The sequence below is a fragment of the Athene cunicularia genome (assembly GCF_003259725.1).
Source record: "Athene cunicularia isolate RWA chromosome 13 unlocalized genomic scaffold, athCun1 chr13_part1, whole genome shotgun sequence".
In the NCBI taxonomy this organism is placed as follows: Eukaryota; Metazoa; Chordata; class Aves; order Strigiformes; family Strigidae; genus Athene; species Athene cunicularia.
This window is the reverse complement of record NW_020799117.1, coordinates 12,619,687-12,644,176: the sequence shown is the minus strand read 5'-3', so window position 1 is coordinate 12,644,176 and position 24,490 is coordinate 12,619,687. Positions and strand designations below refer to the sequence as shown.

The following is a 24,490-nucleotide window of genomic DNA, read 5'->3' as shown; positions in this document are numbered from 1 at the left end:
CCTCTGCTCTATGCGTTAAATTTGGTAAAAGAGGCTAGAGGAATTAAGCAAGCACAGCATTTGACTTCTGAACATAAACACGGGTGTCATGAGGAAAACATCCCTAAAATCAGTTGTCAGTGGCATGGCACTTCAGGGAAATCCGCACTGTGAAAACATGAAGATCTTCTAAATACAAGTATTTTATTAGAAGATCACTGAATTAACTATCTATGAACTTCAGTTTACATAGTTTACTGTGCAGCATCTTGGTATAGGTCTAAGGAGGAGAGGGTATTATAAATAAGAGGGCCTTGATTTGGCAGTTTGTCATAGGGAGGGAACTCCAACAGTTCATCCTGAGCAAGGTACCAGCCCAATAAGAGTTCATTAATGTGCTTTTTCCCTTCTCTGCCAGAACTGGCACCAGTGTTAAAATCTGTTGCACCATCACAAACGAATTTATCACATTTTTCTATGTATTATGTATGCATTATGTAACTGCATGGTCTATGCATTCCTAACAACTTGAGATTCCCATTTAAGCCTAGAGCAGCTGTGATTCATCTTCCATCCTTACACAGTGCTGGTGTTTTGCCATATGATTGTAATGATAATTTTTAATTGAACTTTACATTCACTACAACTAAGTTTACCATTGCATCATTTAAATTTTGCCTTTTTTATACATTAGTTAAAAACAATATTAAAATATATTACAAATGACAGTCACTTTTTATACATTTTTTTTATTTTTCAGAAGTACTATTTCAAGCTTTTATACTATGCTTATTACTGTATAATTCTGGCAGTTCAGCATGCAATTATATGCATAACTATGCTGTCTCTTCTTGTGGAGATTATAGCAAGTAAGACAGATCTGCTGTAATGCTACAGTGGTAACTGTTAGGTATTGGAAGCGTGAGGAAGGCAAAAAATCAAACCAGTGAGAAATCTGCAAAGCATACATTTTCCTTGACACCAGTGCCCAGAATAAACACAGCACCAGACAGTGGTCCAGTGATTTGTGTTGATGTGGCGCCAAAGAAGAATGCGAGGTGGGGTGCAGGCCATGCGGTCCCATTCTTTCCCTTCAAGGACAGACTTATCTCCTGTTCTGCTTGATTCCTTGAAATATGATTTTTTTGTAGCAACCTGCCAACTCTGTGCCTCGTCCTCCCTTCCTTCCTACACAATCCAGCTGCACCTACCATACCAAGTCAACCTTGCTTCCCTCCCTCTCTTTTCCCACCTTGAAACCAATTGTGCATGAATGATAGAATAATGAATTGACTACAGTCCCACCCACTCACCATACCTACTACAATAAATAGTACCCCAAGTTTATACCTAACTTGGAGGGACAGATCGATGGGTTTGTGCTCTTGCCCGCTCCTGAAGGGATGCCTTTTGGTAAGACTTCCTCAGCTACGCCGAGTGTATACCCAGGAACTGTGTGCGTGTGATGGCAATCTTTTTTTTTCGTATAGTGCTATATAGCCAACCTGCAGTTTGTGCATTTATCGTGGGCAATCTTAAAGAATCTGTAAATGTTGCATGGAAAATAAACCGTACTATTCGTGAATCTGACAGCTTCCCTTGAATGCCACCAGACTTACAGTATAGGGGCTGTTTGGGCTGGGTCAGACTTACAGTCATGGTCTCAACTGGCATACCTATTAAGGGATAAGTCCAGCCACCCCTAGCTCCTCTGATCTCTGAGGACTGCCTAGAACGCGAGGGGATTTTTCTCTTAGGAAATTTATCTCTTACCCTAAACGCAACAGTAACTTAATTCCAGTTGCAAACTATGGTAACAGGTGTGGAATTCACTCCTGATACACTTCCCTTGTGATAACTGGCTTCTCAACATAGTTAAAGAATTCATTTCCTAATCTTGTTCCTTCCTGTCATTTACAGCTCCAATCATCATCGATAGGTTTGTCATCCTGATACCATTGCCACAGTGAAATAAGATGTTCACCTCAAGAAAAAGCCCATTGACAAGTCTGCCTGGCTATTGCTCTCTTCAATGCAGGATACACTGGTGAACACAGGCAAATACAGTTAATTTTCTAGAGTAATGGGGAAGAGAGATGGTATACCCCAGAAAAAACAAGTACTAAGGAATAGAACACAGATAAAAATGGATGGCTAAGCTTGAAACCAGCCCAGGCCCAGCATCATCACCAGTGACCCAGATCTAATTAGCCCAGTCAGACCTCATCTGACTCCTGCTGACCCAGAGGGGCTTATTAAGTTGGGTGCAGATCTGGACCTAGGCTGCCTGCATGAAATCATGTGTGGATATCCCCAGGCTCTAAATTCAGTCTGCATTCTGGCTGAGAGATTTGCTGAATCTTGGACGAGTTTGGCATATATAGCATGTGTGTCTCACATTTGAACATCAGGCTTTATCAGGACGTATGAAGACACAAATCCTTGATCTGAAATACATATTCCATGTTTTGTTTGTCTGCATACCGCTATTTCAAAGACTCAGCATTTCTCACTCCAGAAAAGTATTTGCAAGGTTAGTTATCTATAGAAAGGTATCTGTAAGGACAGCTATTTATCTGGTGTCTATGATACTTATCTCAAAGTACAGCTTCTTTTGGTAAATAAGTTTATCTGGGCTGCCAATCTCTCAAAAACTGTGTTGAGGCTAAAACTCACACAACACTTATACACCTGCTAAAAACAAAAACTTAAGATTGATACCATATAATTAAACACTTTCTGGGAAAGCATCAATAGGGATTATTTGACCACAAAACATTATGATTTCAAACTGCTTGATTTAGCATTGAAGATGTCAAAAGTACCTAAAGTGTGCAACACTAGGATTTAAATCAAAACACTAGCACTGTACTCCTGAAATATAAACAGTACTGAAATTTTTGAGCACCTATGAAATCAGGAATCAAAGCAAAGAACTATTATGTATTTAACAAGTTCATGACATTCCCTAAATCAGTATGTGAAATATTTTCTGTGTACAGGAAGAAGAAATATTTGTTCTAACAGTGAATGAAGCTAATTTGCAGATTCTCCTGATGCATCATTTTCATTACCAGCAAGGGTGAAAATTACTGCAATATTTCTGCAAAGAGCAATGCACTTTACCTTAAAATAAAGGAAAGCATCTTAGCCTCCTATATATTAGATATGATAACCATGTATGTGGAGTCAACATTACAGCTGGAATTGTTTTTATTATGGAATTTAAAGATTTAATATGAGTATTTTAAAAAGTGTAAAATTTCCTTAACAATTTTTCAAGAAGGCAATTTTAAGCTTCAGTTTCAAAAGATTGCTTCTACTCTGAAACTTGACAAAGAACATCAGCAACTCAGGGCAGAATGTCCTAAATCCCACTTGCAGTGTAAATTGAGGGCATTTTGTACAAAGTGTTCTGACCACATGTGAACCTAAAGCCTCTGCCTAGTAAAATGAGGTCAAGGAGCAGAAGGTATATGTAACAATCAACCTCTGTACTTCCCAGCTACAAAAATTAAGAAATTACCGATCATTCTGAAACATTCCTGAAAGATGGCCAGGAAGAACAGCAACGCTGTTTATGATTCTCTTATAGCCCAAATCTCCACTGGTTACTGAGCAAGGGCTTAGTATTAAGAGGCATACTTACTGAAAGAAAAGTGGTTTTGCAAGAAGTACAAAGGACATTATCTATACTTTCAGGGGATTCCAATCAGCCAAAATATATGTATATTAAACCCCTTATATTTTGTACCAACTACTGACAGTGTTCCCAAGTTCTAATCTGTGGAGTCCTGACTGGTGGTTCGTAACAATCTGTCTGATCTTCACCGTTGTTCTTTGTGTGATAAACTGCTAAAATACTTGGAAAATCGTGTACAAGGTGTGTAATTGACTAGATTACACTAGGCCTAACTCTGGAGCTGGTCTAATGCTAAAAGACTACAAGCTACAGAAACTAAACCCCATCGTTTCCTTTAGAAATGTCAGCAGACTCCTTGGCTGAATTCCTGGATCAAATAAGCCATAGTCTCAGCTAGGAGACTATAAACAAGGCTGACACAAAACAAATACTCTTTTCTAGACTGTGATGGACATGCACTACCCATGCAGTAATGATGTTTGACAAGCTTGTCATTTATTAAGCCATTGCCAAGAGCTAGGTGATAAAGTGCTCTCCTGCTCTCAACTAGATGCATGCAACAAGCATCGGGGGGTTGTTTCACACTACAGTAACTTGCCCCTGTCAGTGGTGCTGCCAAAAGGGATGGCCCCAATTCCTGCGCTGCCTTGACCACATCTTCTTTCCCTCTCCCTAGCGCTTGCAGCAGGATTTGTCTGACTGCAAAAAGCCAAGGCAATATAAAAGTATTTACTTTGGGGCTTTTTGGTTGCTGGCTTTTTTTGCTTGCTTGTTGCTGTTTTTCCCTTTAGCAGAGTTAGCTGTCTGCCAGACTTGTAGATAGAACCAGCTATCCCCTAGGGTCAGCCATGAGCTAATACCAGTGCTAGCACAAGGAAAGCAACTGGACAGCTTTGTAAGCAGCAGGTAGTTAGTAGATCAGTTTAGCTGTTTTGTGAAACCATACCCTTACCACTAACAGGAGTTACGCAGAATATTTTTTTGACATCAGTGCTACTGATACAGTCCCAAAGGAAGTAATTTCAGGCAAGGCTTCTTATTTAATATGCTATAAAACCAGTTTCTAATGTGTCACTTACAACACCATAGTATGGGGAAAGGGGGGAGGGGAAATCACTACTAATAATTTATTTTACCAAATGGATATTTAAAACCTTTCAAAAATAACTGCACTGACATATTAAAAGTGGTTTTAGAGATAATTTTGCAGGTGAAGCAAATGATTTTTCTTCCTCTATGGGGCAGAATATAAAAATAATTATGCCTTTTGAAGATTTAACCAGATATAAAGTCAAGCACTGGCATATGGATTTGGGCGCCCAAAGAATTATGTTTTAAAATTACATCCATTAAATGGAAGTAAAGAATAGTTTGCCTGTTGTTTTCCCTGCAGAAAATGGTCAGCTCTTTCCAGGCTCTTTGGTGCTTGCAAACCATTTACCTACCATGACCTGAAGCTCTCACTTTGATAAAAAGTGACCACCACTGTACTTTTTATAGTGGATACCTTCCATCAGCACACGTTCCTTCAAAACCACAGGCTGTCTGGCTACATGTCTACCACATTTGTCCTTTCAAACAGCTTTCATAACTTCTTTTCAGAAATGAGAACAGCAAGCAGCCTGTAAGAGAAGCTTTCTGTACAAAATAAATTTTCCTTCTTGCTACCCTTGTGAAAAGACCCTCTGAACTTATCCACAGCTCTTTTCCACACTGAGCATTAACATACTAAATATCACTAAAAAATAACTTCCTGCTGTTATTTTACACAAAGTGTTACTTAAAACCCCAAATCAGCAGGCTGCAGCAGTGACTTTAAATCCCCATTGAGTAGGGATTATTTACATGTTAGATTGGGGTTTCAGGAAGTGCTAGGGGTTTATCTTTTTTTATCCAAGCTGACACATCCTAAGGGCCAAGGAAGCTTTTAAAACATTGCCATATCTCTAAGTTTAAGGAAAAGATTCTGCAAGAAATGTTTAATCCTGAAGTATTTGTAATTCGACTGAAAGTGGTGAAAGTGGACATTGGAACGCAGTACTACACTGCAGAATTCTTTTTAAGAACGAAGAAAGTAACCGAATCAGGAGAGTGCGGTTTGCAACCACAAGGTGCCTTTTTCTTCAAATAAAAGACTGTTTTTGAAGATTAATAGCAGACTTCAGACACTACTGGTAAAATAAGTTGAAGTGGCCTGTACACAAAAGGCATAGCAAAGAACAAGAACAGAAAATAGATAAATCAAGAAACAAAAGTATCAACGTTTTAAAGTAGATACTAGCATAGATATGAGCAGATAGAATCCTGTCTGTTTGCCATTCTCAAAGTTATATAATCAAGTCATCAAAAAAAGTAATTATTTTATAATTATGCCATAAAGGCACTCGACTGCAAATTTACCAATCAGAAAAATAATTCTACTGAAAGAAAACCAGACTCCCACTAATTAAACAGCTAGCAAGAACTGTATTACTGGGTGCTTGTATTCTGATCTCCAAACTGCAGATTCCTATTGAAATGTGGCTACTAAAATGCAGTCGAGGTTCAGGCAACCTCTTCTAGCACATGCATAAATGCAATTAACAGCCTCAATCAGAAACACTAGGGGGGTGTGTGCGCATGCACACTATTCAACAGCTAAACATGTAATTAGATGCTTACAGCTCAGAACACACATTTACTTTCACTCAATTTACCAAGGTAAAAAGACTGTGCTTTATGGACTGGAGACCTGTCATGGAAGTTGTGGCAGTTGATGTAATCTTCCCTTATGTGAAAACAGATAAGAAAAAGACTACAATTTCAGACTTGAAAAAAAAAGATGATATCACTGCATATGAAGCTGTTTGCATAAACAGCATGGAATATTTAGACCAGGAAAAAAAAAGACTTTGGTTTAAAGTTAGGCTAAAGTATACTAAAAATGCTTACCATGCAAGCTTCTCTGGCTTGATGAACTGATGGGTCTTTTTCTAGGACTGCCTTATAATCTTCCAGAGCTTCATCTAGTTTTTCTGTTTTTTCATATAGTTCTGCTCTCCTCAGCAAAGCTCTAATGTAGTTAGGATTTAATTCCACTGCTAGAAAACAAAACCAAAGCACAGTACACTTGAAACATTTTTACACCCCTCGAATTCTTAAGTGTGTATTAAATTTTTAATAGTTATCTTTATAATGTAGCTTAAAATCAAGCAGAGTCACAGTTTAGAAGCAGTCATAATTCAGGAGACATACATCTAACTGAAAGTCTAATGCAAATGATCATATTTCACTTAATGTCTACAATCTATCACTGATAGACATGATTTACAATGCACGTTTAAATCTACAATACTGTATGTGCAGAGATTCTAAGTGACAATTCAGAAATTTTAAGAATCTGTAAGATTTTTTCAACTTTTGTATATTTAATGTTTATTACTAGATTAATGCTAAAGTTAAATATACCTAAAGATACCATAGCAGGGAAAATAAGCATTTCCCTGTTTATCTCAGTTCAAGTTGAGACAAACTCTAGGAGAACTTCTGAATTTAATATCAAACAGTCAGAATTGGGTTGGGAATCCACAAACAGTTATATTAGCTCTACAAGTTAGCAGAGGGGCATACTGACTGAATTTAAGCTTTTCCCTTCCTTTTTTCTTGGCAGCCATGACCATGTTTACAGATGCAGTTAAGACTGAATGCTAAACTTAACAGTAACCTGCAAATGGTCATTTCTCAATAATTTCTTCATTTTTCATCACAGAAAGGATTATGAAAGACTACCTCTTTTATTATTACTAACCCATTAAAATGGTTCTCAGGCCAATTATATCTAGGTTAATCTAGCTAAATATTCTATTTTTTTTTTTCTTTCTGGAAGGACAAAGACAATGCTACAGTCAGCAATTTGCAGGTTAGTGTGAATTCTCTGCTGTGCTCCAAGTGTTGCATTGCAGTTTGTAAGCCAAATCCCTGGGGAGTGTGAAGCAATGGTAGGTTTAAGTCTGGCTGCTGCAAAGCAGACCTACTCCCTTTCAGCCACTACAAAATTAGCAGAAGTGTTTTTTCAGAATGCACCACCACCAAAACAAGGCAAACCCCCAAAGTGACAGAGGCCAGCTAGAATTTGTTACCTTTAAGAATACTTCACAGCATGTACAAACTCATATTTACTGTACAAGCAGTACTGGCATGCAGCCATTGGATTAGTTTTCTGATTGGTAATTTGGATTTTTTTCCCCAGCTGTCATGGGGAGTTTAACAAACATTCAAGCATGGGTGAGTGGGTGGAAGCAATAAAGCAATGCACAGCTGAAATGGTTTCACTAGAAGTTGCAGAGAGAAAACTATGCAGGACAAGAACAGGAGAGCATAAGCCCTTGTGACAAAGCAAAAGCCTTGCATAAAAGCAACCTGATAATGCTTTTAATTCTGTAAGGCCTCACAGTTCTTTGGAATCTGGCATTAAACCAAGATTTGGGGAGGAATGGCAGGTGGAAGTGGGTTTAAAATAGTAGGTATAAGGAAACAGCTTCCATAATATAAGGACTTTCCTATTGAAGTACAAACAACAGCCTTATTGGCACAAGACAGTAGAAAGTAAGTTACAGACAGGAAAAATTTGACAGATGTTTTACAAAATAAATAATATAAACACTTCTGATTCAGGTGTCTTCCATCATAGCTTTTCTTTAAATTCTTTAAAGACCCTTATGCCCAAAATTACAGCTTAGCAGTAAGGCACTAAATGGTGTGATTTATGCATGAAAGATCTGGCACAAGAGCAGCACACAGGAAAAAAAAAAGCCATACCTTTGCTGCAGTCACTTAGGGCAGCTTCTGTCTTGTCCTAGAACACAAAACAATTTTGCTATATTTAAGTCACATTTCTTGGGAAACAGATTTATTACGATTGCAAGCAAAAAGGTTTGTCTGGCATTCCATGAACTGGGATGTTCACATAATCAAGGATTTTCATACCGTTGCTTCTGATATAAAGCTCTTTAGCAGTGATTAGCTTCCTCTCTGTGAAGGCTGCCAGCGTTCACATTGCACGGCTGCCCCACTAATCGGTCTGCACTGAACAGCCAGAAGCAAACTAGAGTCAAAAGGCTGAGTCACATCTGCAGGCCTTGGCTTAACCCAGCTACAGCTTTTCTACCTTTGTCAATTAATTAAGGGTTTGGAATAGACAGTTCCCAAGAGTCCCAGATAAATTCTTGTCTGTATGAGCTAAGACATTTGGAAAACAGATACTGCCTTTAGCACTAATACAGCTTTCTCTACAAGAGATAATGCATGAGACTTCCAAAAGTGGTAGGGACAAGATTTTAGCACACCCTGACAACCATAGTTAGAAGATGAGCCAGGCAATCTGCTTATAATGAAACAAGAAAAGCAAAAATATCCAAGACAGAGATTATATTTTCATCCAAACTAAAAGGGTTTACAAAAAAACCCAACCCAGGCTGTTCTGTGCTTATATTGCTGATATAAGTAGTACTAATCTTTCTACATGAAGGAACTTTCTTCTCCATAAGACAGAAGCTGCCTCAGAGAACATCTCACAAGCTTTCTTTGTAGTACAAAGCACATGGTTGCAACAGGTATGGAAGAACAAACTTAATGGAGAAATTATTAATAATATGAATCTATTTTCAGAGTAATCTATTAATCTTTCAGGTTCCACTGATCTATACTGTTTGTGCACAGTTCTTTTCTCATCTTGGGCTCCTCTGGGGACTATAGGATTAGTTTCCCAGTGATATGAATAGCTAACATCTGGATTATGAGGTTTTCCAGTTTACAGCTTTCATATTTGAAAGGTTCCAGCATGTTTTTACAGATTTTCTTCCATTTTTTCCTCTTGCTCAAGCAATTCAGTATCCCAACAGCAAGTTAGATAATTCTAGCTGAACAAGAACACTCTATGCTGAGTAAGAATTTATTTATGCTTAAATATAGCTTCAAGGTACATTTCTAAATAGAGCTGCATCTGTCTCAACACCAGAGCAAAGCTGCAAGAAAGTTTCCTTTAGAGAAGGGTAAACTGAGGACAGGAATTACTGTGGGTTTTTTTCTATAATTTAATCTTAAAAACAAAATTAGGGAGTAATATCTCCTGAATTATTAGTATCTCCCCTTTCTAAAGAAGTGAAAGGTTCTGTTCAGACAGATTGTGGTCTATGCCTTCCATGCTACTTAAGTGTAATGCTGATTCTTGTAACATCTGGGCACCTGTCCCTGGTCAGGGAACAGAATACATATGAAGGAAACTGCAGACACTCTGCCCAGGTAGACTGTGTCCTACTATATAGGTCTGTCCTACTATAGAGTAACTGTGAAGGAAAGACTAACTGAATTAATAAGGCCATAGTTAGGCAGTCCTGTTTATGCCTCAAAGCATTTGAGCCAATTAAATGAAGACAAGTATATGATAATCCAGGCTTTTAGAAAAAAGTACTATAACTAGCCACAATTCTAAACAATCTAATACATGATCTGCATACACTAAACATGCTTAAAGACATCTGTTCAATATGAACTTTGAATTTCATTAAAACAGAATGAAAGAAAAATCAGTGTTTTAAACATAATGAAGCAGAGCAACTTTGAACAGCTGTTCCAATTGCAACTCTCAGGTTTGTATTCATCCTACGTAAAACCAAACATACCAGCATTTCTACTGGGAGACTGACAGACTGAGCAAGCAGCAAACCTTCAACTTTATTCCTTTGCCCTCCTTTATGCACCCCTAATGACTTTACAATTGCATGCCATATAATCAATACATGGTGTTTCATAAAATAAAAAGAATATTCACCTGTTTCATTTTTGCAGCAGCTCTGTTTGAAAATAAAACAGCCCTATCTTTTTGGAAGCAGGCTGGACAAATCTGCAGAGCCTTCGTATAAGAGTCTTCTGCCTCTCCATAGTCTGCAGACACAATAGCAAAAAAACCAGAACAGACCATTTATTTCAAATGCCAGTAGTCAGTGAACCACATGTCTAAGACTCATTTGGAAACATTTCTCAATGCATGATGCAATATTAAACCAAAATCAGTAGCTGCTCTCAGACAAAGTACATTGCTAAGTAGAACATAGATCAATGACAATTTAAAATCAACACCCTTGTAAAAGCAGAAATATAGTCCTGAGCTTAATGTAACAAGTGCAGCATGAGGTGCACATAATTCTCATCCCTTAAATTGTTTCATTCTATTTGAGTATCAGCCTTAGAGGTAGAATCTCTTTGGAGCACTGATACCTGTTCAAAGCAGCTATGGAGGTATTTTACTTGCCACATCATCTTCAGTGACTGACTTAAAGCTCAGTCACCACAAACCCATTATCACTCAAAGGTCATCTGTCATCAAGTCTGGTCTAAAGCAAGGACCAGTAGTAAACCACAGAGGATTATCAAGTTACTCATTTTCTAATAAAGGTAGAATCAAGAGTGAAAAGGCCCTATACTGACACTGAACAACACCCTGTCAGCTGACAAGTGCACTGTCCTCAAAACAGAGCAATTATTTCTGTGCACATTAGCTGGTGACCATCTAGGTGCTTAAAAGGTTGTGTATTTCTGATCAGTAAGCACTTTGGCAGGCACAGGCACACTGAAAAGACCTGCCAAAGAATTTGTCAAGAAGAACCTATGGATGAGACTTCACAAGATGACTCAGCCAACATTACAGGCTTCTTGCTTTCATGGCCCAAGCAATTCCCCTCTGCCTGCTCTGATAAAACATTCCCCAGGAATTCTGCTCTCCTAGCACACAATAAGAGACCTCCAACAGGAAGGTCACTGTCTGGTTGTCAGGGTATGCTTCTGGGAAGGGGAAGTTACTTGTTTGTGTCCCTCTGACTGAGGAAAGTATGATCTGCATTTCCTGGTGTCTTTGTGAAACCTCTAGCTACTAGAACATTAAATAAAAGGTAGATGTCAAAAATCACTTCCCCATTTATGTTATTTAATTAAAATCAATTGGTACAGTTACTTATTACAAACCTCAACTCAGTTATGCATTAACTATGTTCAAAAGATGTCCACTTCTGGCATAAGCTAGAAATTTACATACCTCTAGATTTTTTTTAAAAATATATGTGTGTGTACATTTATATCTCCTATATACACAGACATGTGTGTACATCTCTATATACATATATGTATATAAGGGTATGTATATATGCATATAGATGTAAGTGTAAGTACACATAGCTATATGTACATATAGATGTCTATGCATACACATACATACATAAATAAAATGCATAACAGATGTCAGTGGATAAAAAGAAACATGCAAATGTACAAATATATCAGAGGGCTACTGAGCCACTGAGTCCTACAACAATTCTAATCACATGCATTAGCAAAACTCCTAGTGGAAGCCTTTTTTGATTAGTAACAGAAACCATGGCACTTGGAAGGCAGTCAATTCTGTTCATGGTTTTGGATTGAAACACTTAGCTTTCATGAGAATCCTGCGTTAGTAACCCTAATCTTTGTGATTTAAACTTAACTCTTAATGAGGTCTGCTATCTCCTTCTGTTCTCTAGAGCTGGATGAAAAATGATGCAGATGATAAATTTGAACAATGATAGGTGTGAGATCTTCCTATGGGTTTTCTGTAACATCGCCATGATGGCTAATTATTAATTTAAGATTCTCTAACATCCATAGGGTGTTAAAAGATTACTGACCCACCTCCTTTCTTGAACTGATCATTTCCTTTCTCCTTCAGTGTTGTGCTCTCCTTTCTTCTTTTCTACAAAAGAAAAGACAATGTCTCAAAGTATTTAATTGAAATGAACAACTAGGTCAGCTGCAGTTCCAAATAAAGTATGAATGGAAATCAGAATAAAACATAACCCGAAGAATTTTAACTACTACCAAGCTTGCTTGCAGTCATTGTGGCACTGATATACTTTATATATCCATGAAACACTGTAGTATAACAAGGCAATTAAAAAGCTTTAGTTCATGGACAACAAAAGAGCATTCATCATGAATTACACTGTTTAAATTATGATGTTAGCTTTTTAGCTGGCTGTTCACTTCTCCAACTCAATTTGATTCAGTCAGTGCAGGTCAACCACATAGAATATAATTTAGATGTAAAGTCTCAAAAGTTTTGCTCGAAATAACTCCACCTCAAAAATTCAGTTAACTTTCAGAGATGTACAAAGCACATCGAGCTGACTGCATTAGAAACAGGTCCATGGATAATACTGCCCTGAAAGATTGCTTATGCAGAGAGTGACTAAACCATCAGACCCAGAGACAGGAAAATTGTTCTGTTATACAGTGAAAATTGTACATGCTGAGCAGAGTTGTGTTTTCAGCCATGAATATCTTAACAGTACTCTCGGTACAAGTGAAGTTGACATGAATGTTCCTAGCCTTTGACACAGAAAACACAGGATGTCACCAAGACATCTCTTCAACCTATTTACAATGGAAGTCTTTCACATGCAGGCATACCTCACACAAGTGAAAACAAAGCAGTGTAAGACAGTAATATCAAGAAGCAATGCTCATGTTCATGAATCATTTCTATGGTAGAAAAATGATCATTTAACCAGATTTTGCCCACAACACACATGCATACACAAAGGACTTAAATCAAGGTGTTTATAAATTACAGATCATCAAGCAATTAAAAAGCCAGCACTAGGAAAAGGAGCAGTTTCCTTTCCTGCAGATTGTGTAAATCAAGGATTAATGCAATTATCAATATCGCACAGAACATCTCCTTGGAAACAGCTAAATATAGTACTCTTTGTGGAGCGCTGCACCATCTCACAGCTATGCCAAGTAGTTGACAAACAATACAAAATCAGAGGTTCTGTCCTCTCGCTTTTATTGGTTTTGGAAAGTAATCCACCTGACCACTGTCACCATCTTAGTAATAACAGATCACAATGCTCCAAAAACTAGCCTCAAGGGAATGGCATTCAGTTGTGACACACAAAATTACATGGTAAAATATCATCTGACCCTTTTGATACATGCCTAGTTCACTAAAATTTTTTCTATCACCTATTAAATATGTTTTTTCCTAATACTCCTTGCTCCTCACATTTTAAAAAACCAAGACAAAACATAGGTAAAACAAAACAAAGGTCTGACAAAACATGCACCACTGTTTAGAAACTGGCTTTCCTCCAGGGTGGACTGACAGACCTACTCGGGTCCTTCCACAATGTCACTTACACCAATGTACACAAGCCAGTTGGTGCTTTCTAAATATGACCATACAAACAGATCTAAGCACTTAAGGCACAAACTGCATTAAAAGCGCAAATTCTTTGTATATATGCAGGATTCTGCTGTTCAGCACAGGGAGTATGTAACTGTATTTGAAAGCTGTACCCAAATTTTTGAAGTGCCACACAGAACAGCTCCAGCAAGGTCAATGGCACATGTGCAGTCAGCCCTCCACAGAAATAAATTTCTAAAACATCCTGAATGCATATAGAGTGGATGCACAACATAAGTAATTTTCATACCAGTGAACAAAGCAGCCAGAGAACAGGTTCGGAGATGGTGATCTTATTGGAAAACATGAAAGATCTACATAGACAATCCTCTTTCAAGAAAAGAAATGCCTGAAACACTAGTCCTACTGCCTTCACTGCTCATGGCCTATTTAGAATTGGCCTTTAAGTGCCATTAACTGATTCACTGTTGCATAAGGTAGAGTACAACTCTACAATAATAATTTTTTTCATATAAAGTGAGAACTACAGCATGGTCATAGGACTGATGCAAAAACCCTAAAATCAAGAAATACTGGATGGAAACCTTTACCTGTATTATTATTATTTTGTTTCATTTTATTAAAATTATTATAACATTATTATATATTTACCCCAGTTAAGTATTAAATACTAAAAGTGATTTGCAGCAAAACAGATTCTGATGATTAAGCTTTGTATTTGAAAAAAAAGTAAGAGCAACAAAACCCCAATCCTTCAGCTATGGGATTCTTTCTTAGGTAGCCAAGACAATTGTGACAGTCTCAACAGCACAGAAGAAAGACCAAGGTGGCTGTATGGCCATATTCACTCCAGAAACATGGGCAGATGAAAGTTCTGAGCAACTGAAGAGTTTAAGGACACACTGGGAAGCTGATGATTCATACCACTCTCCTCCTCCAAAAGCCTGTTCCTTGCTATGTTCTCTTGCCTGTGAATGTAACTGCACAAACTTGAAGGATAGAGGACTATTAGTCACATAACTGTTACAGACATACAAATGTCAGGCAGCCTTGTGGTCTTCTGACTATTTGACCAGAAAAGTTGTCTATACATGTCTGAGAAGCCAGCAGCATTGTAAGAACACCGTATATGGTTTTGCAGCTTACTCAGCTCCCTAGAAAGCAGCAATGCAAGCAATGCAGTCCTGGTTCAAAACGAGTATTTCTGTTATATCTTGACCAACATTTTCAAGATATCCCTGTGTTACAGGTTTCAGACAGTCCCTTGAGTTCCAAACTGTACAAGTTTGCACAGTATTTTTCAAAAAGGTAAAGTCTAACTGCGTACCTCATGCATCATTCTTGATTTGCATTTGAAGCATGACCCATAAACAATACACAGGAGCAGACTATCCCTAAAACCAAATTCCTCTGGCTTCTCCACAAACTGTGAAAGCATGCGTATTAGCACATCACATCCTAAACACACAGCCCTCTAAAGCAGAGTTCCTATTTGTGAAATAAATACATTATTTATTCCTCCATATGTACATTTCTTTAACAGAAAATCCTAGCACAGAAGTAGTGGAAAGTCAACCATTTTGGGTGAATTTACGTTTAACCTGAAAGGACTGCTCAAAGGGACACTGTTAGTTTCTGTCTTAAATTCAGGGTATCAAGAAAATCCAACAGAAAACTAAACCACTGTTAAAAGACAAAACCTTTTCACTCAGTATGCTAAATTTCCAGCTTCAATGGACAATTGCAAATTGACTGGTCATCATTTTATTGTGATCATATCAGCCCAGAGTGAAAAAATTGCAAGTGACTTGTCCTTGGGACAAATTTTGCACAATGTCATTTCAGTGCCCCCACCCACTCATTTTCAGAAGATTTAAGTAGCTGCAGGGCAGGCTACCCTTTCCTCAGCAAGGGATGTAGGTCAGACTGAACTCCTAGAATGCTCTGCCTAAAGAAAAGATATCTTGACCTACTACTACATGTCCTGAGACTACTCATATATGACATTGCGTCAAGCATAACTTCCCCAACTTACACTCCATTATGATTTTCTGCTATTCAAAGTCAGCAAAATCTTAAGGTTTGTTTTTTGCAAATTTTATTAACACAAAGATGACAAATTGCAAGTGGCAGGCATTAGTTTCTGATATGCAAACTCAAGAAATTATTTTTTAAACTCCAGAAAAAAAAAACTGCAATAACATGATTCTTAAAGGATCTTATTAGAAATGTTTACAGATTTGGATGCTGAATTACAATCATCCATATTCTGAAGAAATCAGGATTTTAACATAAACCTGCCTGGCAAACAAGAAGTACTGAAGATCAAGGCCTGATCTGAAGTAATGAGAAGAGACAGCCTGGCCTTCTGACAATAAAGTACAGCATTCAAAAGAAAGGACATCAAATACAGTCCCTGGACCTCAGCTACTCTGCCAAAAAACCTCAGGGTTAAAAATGAAAGCACTAAAGCATTATTCCACTATTAGAGAGCAACCTGCAAATTTTCACTATATGTTTTGGAAGTACCTGCTATAATAAAAGTGCTGGAAGTGAAATCCTTAAATATAGCTGGTTAGAGTTGAAGGATGAACACCCTTAGTTTGCAATGCTTCCACCTCTGGCTGTTCCTATGCATTTTATTTGATCAGTTGATTTAACTTTGCTAGGGAACTGTTCCTGGCTCCAGTTTTGCCAAGAGCAGCAAATGCATACTCTCTCTGTAAAGCTATTTATACCGTGTGACAATGTACATCTGCATCTCACATACCCTTTCGTAAGGTCACCAAGTAGCATTCAATTTAAAATTACTGGAGTTCAAAGGGTGCACAGAAGCAAGGAATTAAAACAGATAAAGAATGTATTTTTAAGCTTCAAATACCAATTTAGTTCTACATCATCCATTAGTAGTCATGTGCTTCCCCCTGCAGTTTTGTGAAGCTATTGCTGTTATCATGAATTCAAGGATTTGAATTTCAATTTAAGATTGTAGTCACTCAGAAAATAATTTTTCAAACCTCACTAGAAATGTCACTTGAAAACTGTGACAAATCTACCCTCTACACTCAAGGGGCAGAGTAACAAAGCATGGCTAGACTCTGGCCGATCCCTGCCCATTGCAATTCCGTGATAAAGACACATCAGCCTTTCTATTGCCAAATCCCTACTTTTTCCTGAAATCGTAAGCAGCTCTTCCAGAGACAATAGGTCACATCCATCCCTGACAGTCAGTTTAGGTTAACGTGCCAGACTAACTGTGAATATTCCTGAGTGACAATACAGGACGTTCAGTCGTTTCTCTCCAGAGGCAATAGCCTCAGGCAAAAAAAAGTGGAGCTGACCACTTAATCCCTCACCACAAGTCAAAAAGGTCTCAAATTGACAGTATCAGCATCTTCCAGAGAAATGCAAAAATGAATATGATTGAAATAAGATAGAATCATGGAAAGAAATATGAAGGTGTATTTTTACACTCTATTAAAATGCCATCTAGCAAAAGACTTTTATGTTTGTTTAAAAATTTAACTCAAAGAACTGTAAATCACACAGGGAGATTATAACTCCAGATTTTGTGCATGTTCTTCTCACTAGCACTTGCAATTAAATTAGTCTAGCAGATACAGATACACTTTTCAAATATACTTGTCCAAGCTTTTTAACTCAGAAAAATTAAAAGGATATTTTGTTCTACTTTGCAAGTGATAAGAAAAAGAAGTTTTAGTCTAGCAACCCATCTCTGCCTCCAATTTGACCAAAACCATGGCATATTTAGTATTGGTACTGTACTGTATACAGGATTCAGGTTATTACAGGTAGGTCATTTGAATAAGGGGATCACCTTTTATTATATTTCACAAGATTGCATTGACACCTTCAAAACCCCGTTGTCTTGCAAGTTTTAATGCTATATAAAAGAATTTTTAATGCTGATGAGAATTGTTAACAAAATATATATTCCTTATTGTTATTTGTCAGTAATTTATGTACTAAATTTTACTGCTGTGCAGTCAGTTGGACTGTCTCATGTATTAATAATCTGGTTGGTTTGGTCCAACCACATAATTCTTCCAGAAAAGAATTCTGAGACCATCTCCAAGTGATCAGCACCTGAGGACTGCTCCAAAATAACCAATCACTTCTCTATATCCCACCTTCCATTTTGTACCTTAGCTTTTATTTTGTAAATACTATAGAAAAAACAGCAACTCTAAAGAGTCAAGGTTACTGTACTATATTGGTCAGACCAAACTAGGAAAACACCAAATGATGAAATGAATGACCACACCTGAGAAGCCATCTCAGAGGAAATCTCAGATCAGTTCTTCAACCTCTGGAAAAGCAAATTCTGTGGAGAAGTTATAATTTATGGAAGAACAATGTGATCAACCTGAAGCATGGGGAAGAAAGGGTGAGGAGGGGAGCAGTTTAAAGGAAATTTCTTGATTAAGACAGTGTTTTCTAACACATCCTAGAACTTCTAGAGAAAACGGGGGTGGGAGGTGGAAGCAGTTTTACTGTTTAGACCAGAACTGAAAAGATCTCAGTGTAACTTAAAAATACTATTTCTCAAAGACTGGCTTCACTTAATGCTTACAGAGTTGCTAACAAGAATCTCCTCTACTAGAGCTGTTCCTCATCTTGCTGACACATTTCCTAGTGTTAAAATAGATGTTCAGCATGATTACAGCCAGCTGTAGCTCTAATGCACAGCCCAAAGATGGGAGTTGCTTTTGAGGAATATGAGATATTTATTTCAGGATCTTACAGCAGCTAGAAAGGAGTGTTCTATATCCAAAATAAGAGCTTACTAGGCCAGGTGCTGAAGTCTTCGCCAGACAGGGCCCAAAGAACAAGGCAACATCTGTCACAATGGAAGAGCATGAGGGATTCAGAATTTTGCTGCTGGATAAACTCGTAATTAATGGGTGTCCCTCCAGAAGAAGACTGGGTCAGCCTGAAACAATTACCATGTAACAGCTGTTGGGTGTCTTCTGATTAATTCTGCAGACTAGACCAATGTCAAAGCCATCACTGTCAGTGACAACTAACCAGAAAAATCCATTTGTAATGCATCAAAAGCAATTTACTGCTCAGTGCCTCTGCTGAGGCAGCAATCAGCATGCTTTTGAAACAACAACAACAACAATAACAACAATCTTATAAAAGTGAATTTTGTTTCAGGCTGCTTAATTCTTAAGCTCAAAGATGCAAGTCCAGGCAAGCAACCAGGCTCTATGCTACATCTGTTTTTTTAAGAATACTTCCTGAAGGTTCGTGTCTTCATATTCCTTCAAGTTCATATTTTGCTTCATTCTGCAGACACAACTTCTTATGGTATTGGTACTGTTTCCTGGAAGTAATTCCTGCTGCTTAAAATTAGAAATCTCACTGTATGGGTTCTTGAAATATAATTGAGAGAAAATACACAAACACTTGCTCCTTCACTCTGATCTCTGCAGCAGCTTCTACATGGATGAGAATTTTTACTCAGAGCTGCTACCATGAAAGCTTGCACATAGGATATGCATAAACACACAGAGCAAGGGCTAGAATCTGTCTTTGGATCTCCAGAATAAATTAAATACTTTCTTTTCTACAGCCTAGTTATTGGAAAACATCGCTCAAAAGAACTCTTTTATTAAAGCTGCTAAAACATAACAATGGGCTTAGTTAAAAAAAAGAAAAAAAAATACTACCAAGGTGTAGCTCCATAAATTTGATTTGAGCAGAGCTAACATCCAGCTCTCCTCATGACTTGAGTACATAGTCTATGGTTGGTGTTGCAACCACATAGTAAGTTTTTCTTATTTAACAAGTATTCTAATTGAAGAAAGTCCATCTACCCCTGTATGCCATCATGAGGCTGTCATTTGATGTCTACTTTTACCAGCACTGCCCTTGATCTAAAAATACAGCATTATTTTTCATCTGAATCATTCCCCCTAACTGGTTCACTGCACATTCACACTGAGAGGTGTGCTAGCACAATGAAGGAGGCAGCAGGGGGCTGAGAATAACTGATCAAGGACTGCCTAAGTAGCTAACACAGCACTGCTGCCGAGTGTCTGGTCACAACCTAAACAGTCAAATAAACAAGTTCTGAATATTTCTGCCTCATTTTCTCCATCTGAAAAAAAAAAAAAAAATCACATTGCCCTGTTCTCAAAAATGACCTTTTGAGTAACAGGAAGGAGGTTTAAAATGTTTGAAAAACTCTGAATAAATGGATGTACAGCATCTGTTTTCAGATGTAACTGCAGTATTTTTTCTTAAAAGCTGCATCTTTTAACAGATTCTTTTCATGATCAAAATAATGTTTCACTTTTAAAAATAAAAAAATTTGTAACCATCAATTCCAAGTAATATGAGGAAAGCTGGAATGGCGATTCAGGAATGACCCACTCCCATGGTTTTACTACACAGAGAATGTAAGGTGATGCAGGGTAAGATCATGCAAATCAGCTACTTCAGTAGTTATCACAACTGTTGTAAGCTTCTGATTCCTCTCTAGTTTCTGGATTTCTCAAGCTCTGCTTATAAGAGATACCAACACTATTTTGTTAGAGAAAAAATAGCTATATTTTAAAAGACTGCTTATATAATTCACTCAGAAAGCTATCTATGAAACATAAACAATAATCCACCCAGAAAGCTCTCTATGGAACATAAACAAAGGTCACAATGCCAATCTAATAGTTATGGTGATACTAAGAGATGGAATCCCTCCATTTCATTAGGTATAATCATAAACCAAGCTGAAGGGAACAGGAAGATGAGAACAGCAGCTTGTCTCTATACTTTAATGAAATCTTTCCAGCTTTAAACAGTTATTTTGTACTCCCATAGCACCTTTCAATGGAGTTCCACAAAGCTAAATGCAAGTATCCGACATGCGCAATTCTTCTGCTCATTTTACAGAAGGCAAAAATTGATGTGCAAAATTAAATTACCTAACAATACAACAAGAACAAGAGCAGCACGAAAACCAAGACATTCAATTTCCAGTCCTGCTGCTCTTTCTAGACTTTAATCCTATTACATAATTTTCCAGTTTTTAGCACTTTGTCTATAAAACTCTGAACCTCCCTTCAAGTTATAGGCTGCTGCAGAAGCCTCATCCTGACTCACAATGACAATGTTCCTGGTTGTACAAGCAATAAATGGAAGTAGAAAAAAGGGACTGTTTAGTCTAAACTGTAAAGACACAAGGGCAATGTGTTTTTTCTGCGTAGTGAGTAGGTCAAGGAATGCAATTATTACCCTCTGTTCAGCACCTGAAGGAATGCATTTGATGTCTCACGCTCCCCACTCCTGCAAAAAGGCATCGACTTCCCAGAGGCAGTCCAGCCAAGGGCCCTCAATATGGTCAGGGCACCGGAGATCATAACCTAAGCAGACAGCCTACAAGAACTGAGTTTCTTCAGCCTTGGGAAAAGGTGGCTCAGAGAAAATGGAGACAGACTCTTCCTGTAGGCATGCAGAAGAAGGGGAGCCAGAGGTCACAAGTTACAACAAAGTCAAATACAAGAAAAAAAAGTTTCTACCATGAGGGTAGTTAAACACTGGAACAGGGGCCCTGAGAGGCTGTGCAGTCTCCAGGCTCTGAGATGTCTGTGTGGCTCTGGGCAGGCTGCTCTATTTGATCTATTTTTGAGCAACGGAGTTAGACTACATGACCTCCAGAGCCCCTTTTGGGGCAAAGGCTGCACCAGATGATTTCTTGTGATCCCCCCACCCCATATTATTCATGATTAGATCTCAAAGTATTACAACTGGCAAGCATCACCATGCCTATTTTACAGATGGCAAAATTGAGACACACAGAGAGGTATGAAGTGACTTCCACAAGGTCAAGCAGCAGACAAGCATCACATTTAGTCTCATTCCTACTTCAACGAGATTATATTCCATGATCCCCTTCCCCACTAGTCCCATACTGCTTTTCCACCTCAAGAAACTGCTATATTAACATAACGATCGGTACTACAGATGAAAAACTACCTTTTTGTCTTCACTGATGTATTTGGTCAGAAATCTCATCCTACCACAAAAGGAACTGAGACACAACTTGATTAAATTTCTGTATACTGGTTTGCAACAAGCAATTTAGATGTTTGGTTCCCTCTGGCATCTTAGCTCTGCATATTTCTGCCCCTCATTCTCTATTTACAGTAGCTGACAGTAAGACCATGGCATAGTCAAGTTACTGCCAAGCCACTCTCTCTTTTCCAACTTTTCTGGGCAAGGTATAGTCAGCACTTATTTATTTATACAACACAGAGAGGGCTAGTCAACAGTTAATAAAGTGTGGTCGAGCTTTTGAATTAGAAAATATCAACCTGCCTGTACACAAGACTAATAAGCCTCTATAAATTCACTGAAACATTCACAGTATTTTAAGCATGTTTTTAAAAAATTAATGTCATATAACCCTTAATTTCTTCTTTTTCATCAAATGCCTCATTTCAGTACTACTTGTCCATTACAGTAGTAATTTCTGCTGCTGCTCCTAGTGATTTGGGAGTTTCCATAATAAAAACTATACAGCTATACAATACACTATCTTCACCTATGAAGTAACGCTTTCCTAAGATGCTGGCTATTTTCTCAGCTGCCATTCCCTACTCTGCTCTCTCCTTCTCTCATTATTAGTTGTTCAATGTTACCAATGATCCAAATTGTGCAGTCAGCCTTCCAGTAAGGACTCTTATCTCCCTTATTAAAATGAGATCTAATTCATGCCTACAGGACTATAAAATAAAGTTTGCTGGTCTTCACATAAGTTACAATATGCCAGAATTGCATCTTTTTCCCAATTGCCAAAGAATACAGTAGTACTTTTCATCACTATTTCAGTACAAGTAACTGCTCGTTTGGATAATTCAATCAGATTTTAAGATGCTGGATCAGTTCTCTGAAACACGATCTGTTCAAGAGGCCAAGCTATATAACTTTTTAAAAATACAAAGTTCAAAAAAAAAATCATAGGAGTTGTATGTTGGGACACAGATTTTAGTTTAGTATCTTTACTTCCACAGCATCTGCAAACCAAAGTTGAAAAAAATTAGGAAAAAAAAATTTCCATGTATCAGTAGAAAGCCTTCCATTTGCTATAAGAACATAATTATCAACAGAAATTTACTGCATTACTCAAGTCTAATCCTGAAAGTTATTTTCTCAAAGTTAGAAAACTACTTGATGACCATCAAATCTTAGAATCCTGAAAGCTAACTGCTGTCAAGTGACATCACTGACTGAGGGTCAAAAAAACCTTATTCACACAGAGTTACAGGGGAGTAAACACAATCACAGAGGATGTTGGACCTCCCCTAATACATACTTCACTATTCCCCACATTATGCAGTTTTGTTACCCAAACATTTTGTCCAATGTAATGCACTGAAAGTAAACAAAACTACACTTAATGTGTTTTGTTTGATTAAAATTAAGTAATATACAAAGACACTTTCAAATTTAATCCCAACTAGTTGTATTACACAAACTAGCCTTTCAGATATGAAAACTATCTTGAAAACTGCTTTGAGTTCTGGAAAGGTACCTTGCAGCTAATCAGGTGAAAACAATGAGGGCACACAAACTAGAAGAACAGGAAACAGGAAGATTTTTGTTTCATATAATCTCTCTGAGTCACAGTAATCTTACACACTGGTGAAAGTAGAAAAAAAATCTGCACTGGAATGTGATGATTAAGAACACCAAAGAAAGTTAACAAAAACACCTGTTAGCTAAAAGAAGAAATTAAGAACAGTAAAACTAGACACATAAAGAGTTTTAAAGGTCTATTTCCATACCAGTCACAGACCGTTCAGAAACATGAGACTGAAAATGTATCTTTTTAGATTCAACATTGATACTTCAGATTACCTGTTTTTCCTCCTCTGGCATATCTTTTTCTAGTTCTAGTAAGTATTCTTCATCTAGTTCTGTCTGCTTCCTTGAGCTATTCTCATCGTTCTGTAAATTCCCTTCATCATCCAGCACAGGTTCTTTTGCCTCAAAGGAGTCGTGACAGTCATGGAAACACTCATCTGCTGTTGTGGGATCTTTAGCTGAAGATGGTGTATATCCACTTTCTATGTTTTTGGGATTCTGTGCATCTTTAGGGCCAGTCTCTGAAGACTTCTGATCAGAAAGCTTTAAGTGATCAAGTAATTCTTCAGGTGAATTTGCATCTTTAAACTCTTCCATGCTGGACTCCTTGGAGGGGTTAGGTTTTTAGAAATAGAAAGAAATAACCCTCAATCAGCATAATTTAAATGCTTTGTCTGCAGACTAATCTCTAAAATACTTAAAAGTACTCCTCACATCACCTGGGGGGAACTATTATCCCTCCGGGGAGGGAGCAATTTATACATGCTTCTTCTATGCACTACACCGCGACATGGGACCAGCATACCGCTCCCATAATAAGTTAATTCACAAGCTCAGCTCCCCAGGACCGGCACGGCACAGCGCTAGCTACGCTACGGCTTTTCCTCTGCAGTGGGACTTTAAGTCACACACACTTGCCTTCCCACAGGCCTCAGCACCCCCTCGCCCACACCGGCCCCCGGTGGGCTGCGTACAGCGGGCCGCCCGCCGCCGCCCCAGGCCCTGCCTGCACCGCGCTCCCCTCCAGCCCCATCACTGCCACC

General features: G+C 38.0%; 2 protein-coding genes across 3 annotated transcripts in view; one reads left to right on the top strand and one right to left on the bottom strand.

Moving 5' to 3' along the window:
* The window catches only part of PWWP2A (PWWP domain containing 2A), a 57,087-nt gene extending 39,256 nt beyond the window's left edge, over positions 1–17,831 (top strand). Inside the window, exon 4 of the transcript XR_003399346.1 lies at positions 14,613–17,831. The gene's annotated coding sequence lies outside the window, so the exon portion shown is untranslated. The remainder of the gene's footprint in view (positions 1–14,612) is intronic.
* TTC1 (tetratricopeptide repeat domain 1) overlaps positions 1–24,404 on the bottom strand; it is a 33,432-nt gene extending 9,028 nt beyond the window's left edge. The window contains exons 1-6 of one of the 2 annotated variants that reach the window (XM_026857916.1): positions 24,167–24,404; positions 23,721–24,053; positions 12,320–12,380; positions 10,431–10,543; positions 8,420–8,456; positions 6,554–6,702 (exon numbers count right to left, since the gene is read on the bottom strand). In XM_026857916.1, the coding sequence (XP_026713717.1) occupies positions 6,554–6,702; positions 8,420–8,456; positions 10,431–10,543; positions 12,320–12,380; positions 23,721–24,053; positions 24,167–24,250 (777 nt within the window). In that variant the 5' untranslated portion in view covers positions 24,251–24,404. The remainder of the gene's footprint in view (positions 1–6,553; positions 6,703–8,419; positions 8,457–10,430; positions 10,544–12,319; positions 12,381–23,720; positions 24,054–24,166) is intronic. The other variant, XM_026857918.1, reaches the window with a different exon arrangement.
* Between the last annotated feature and the right edge of the window lie 86 nt (positions 24,405–24,490).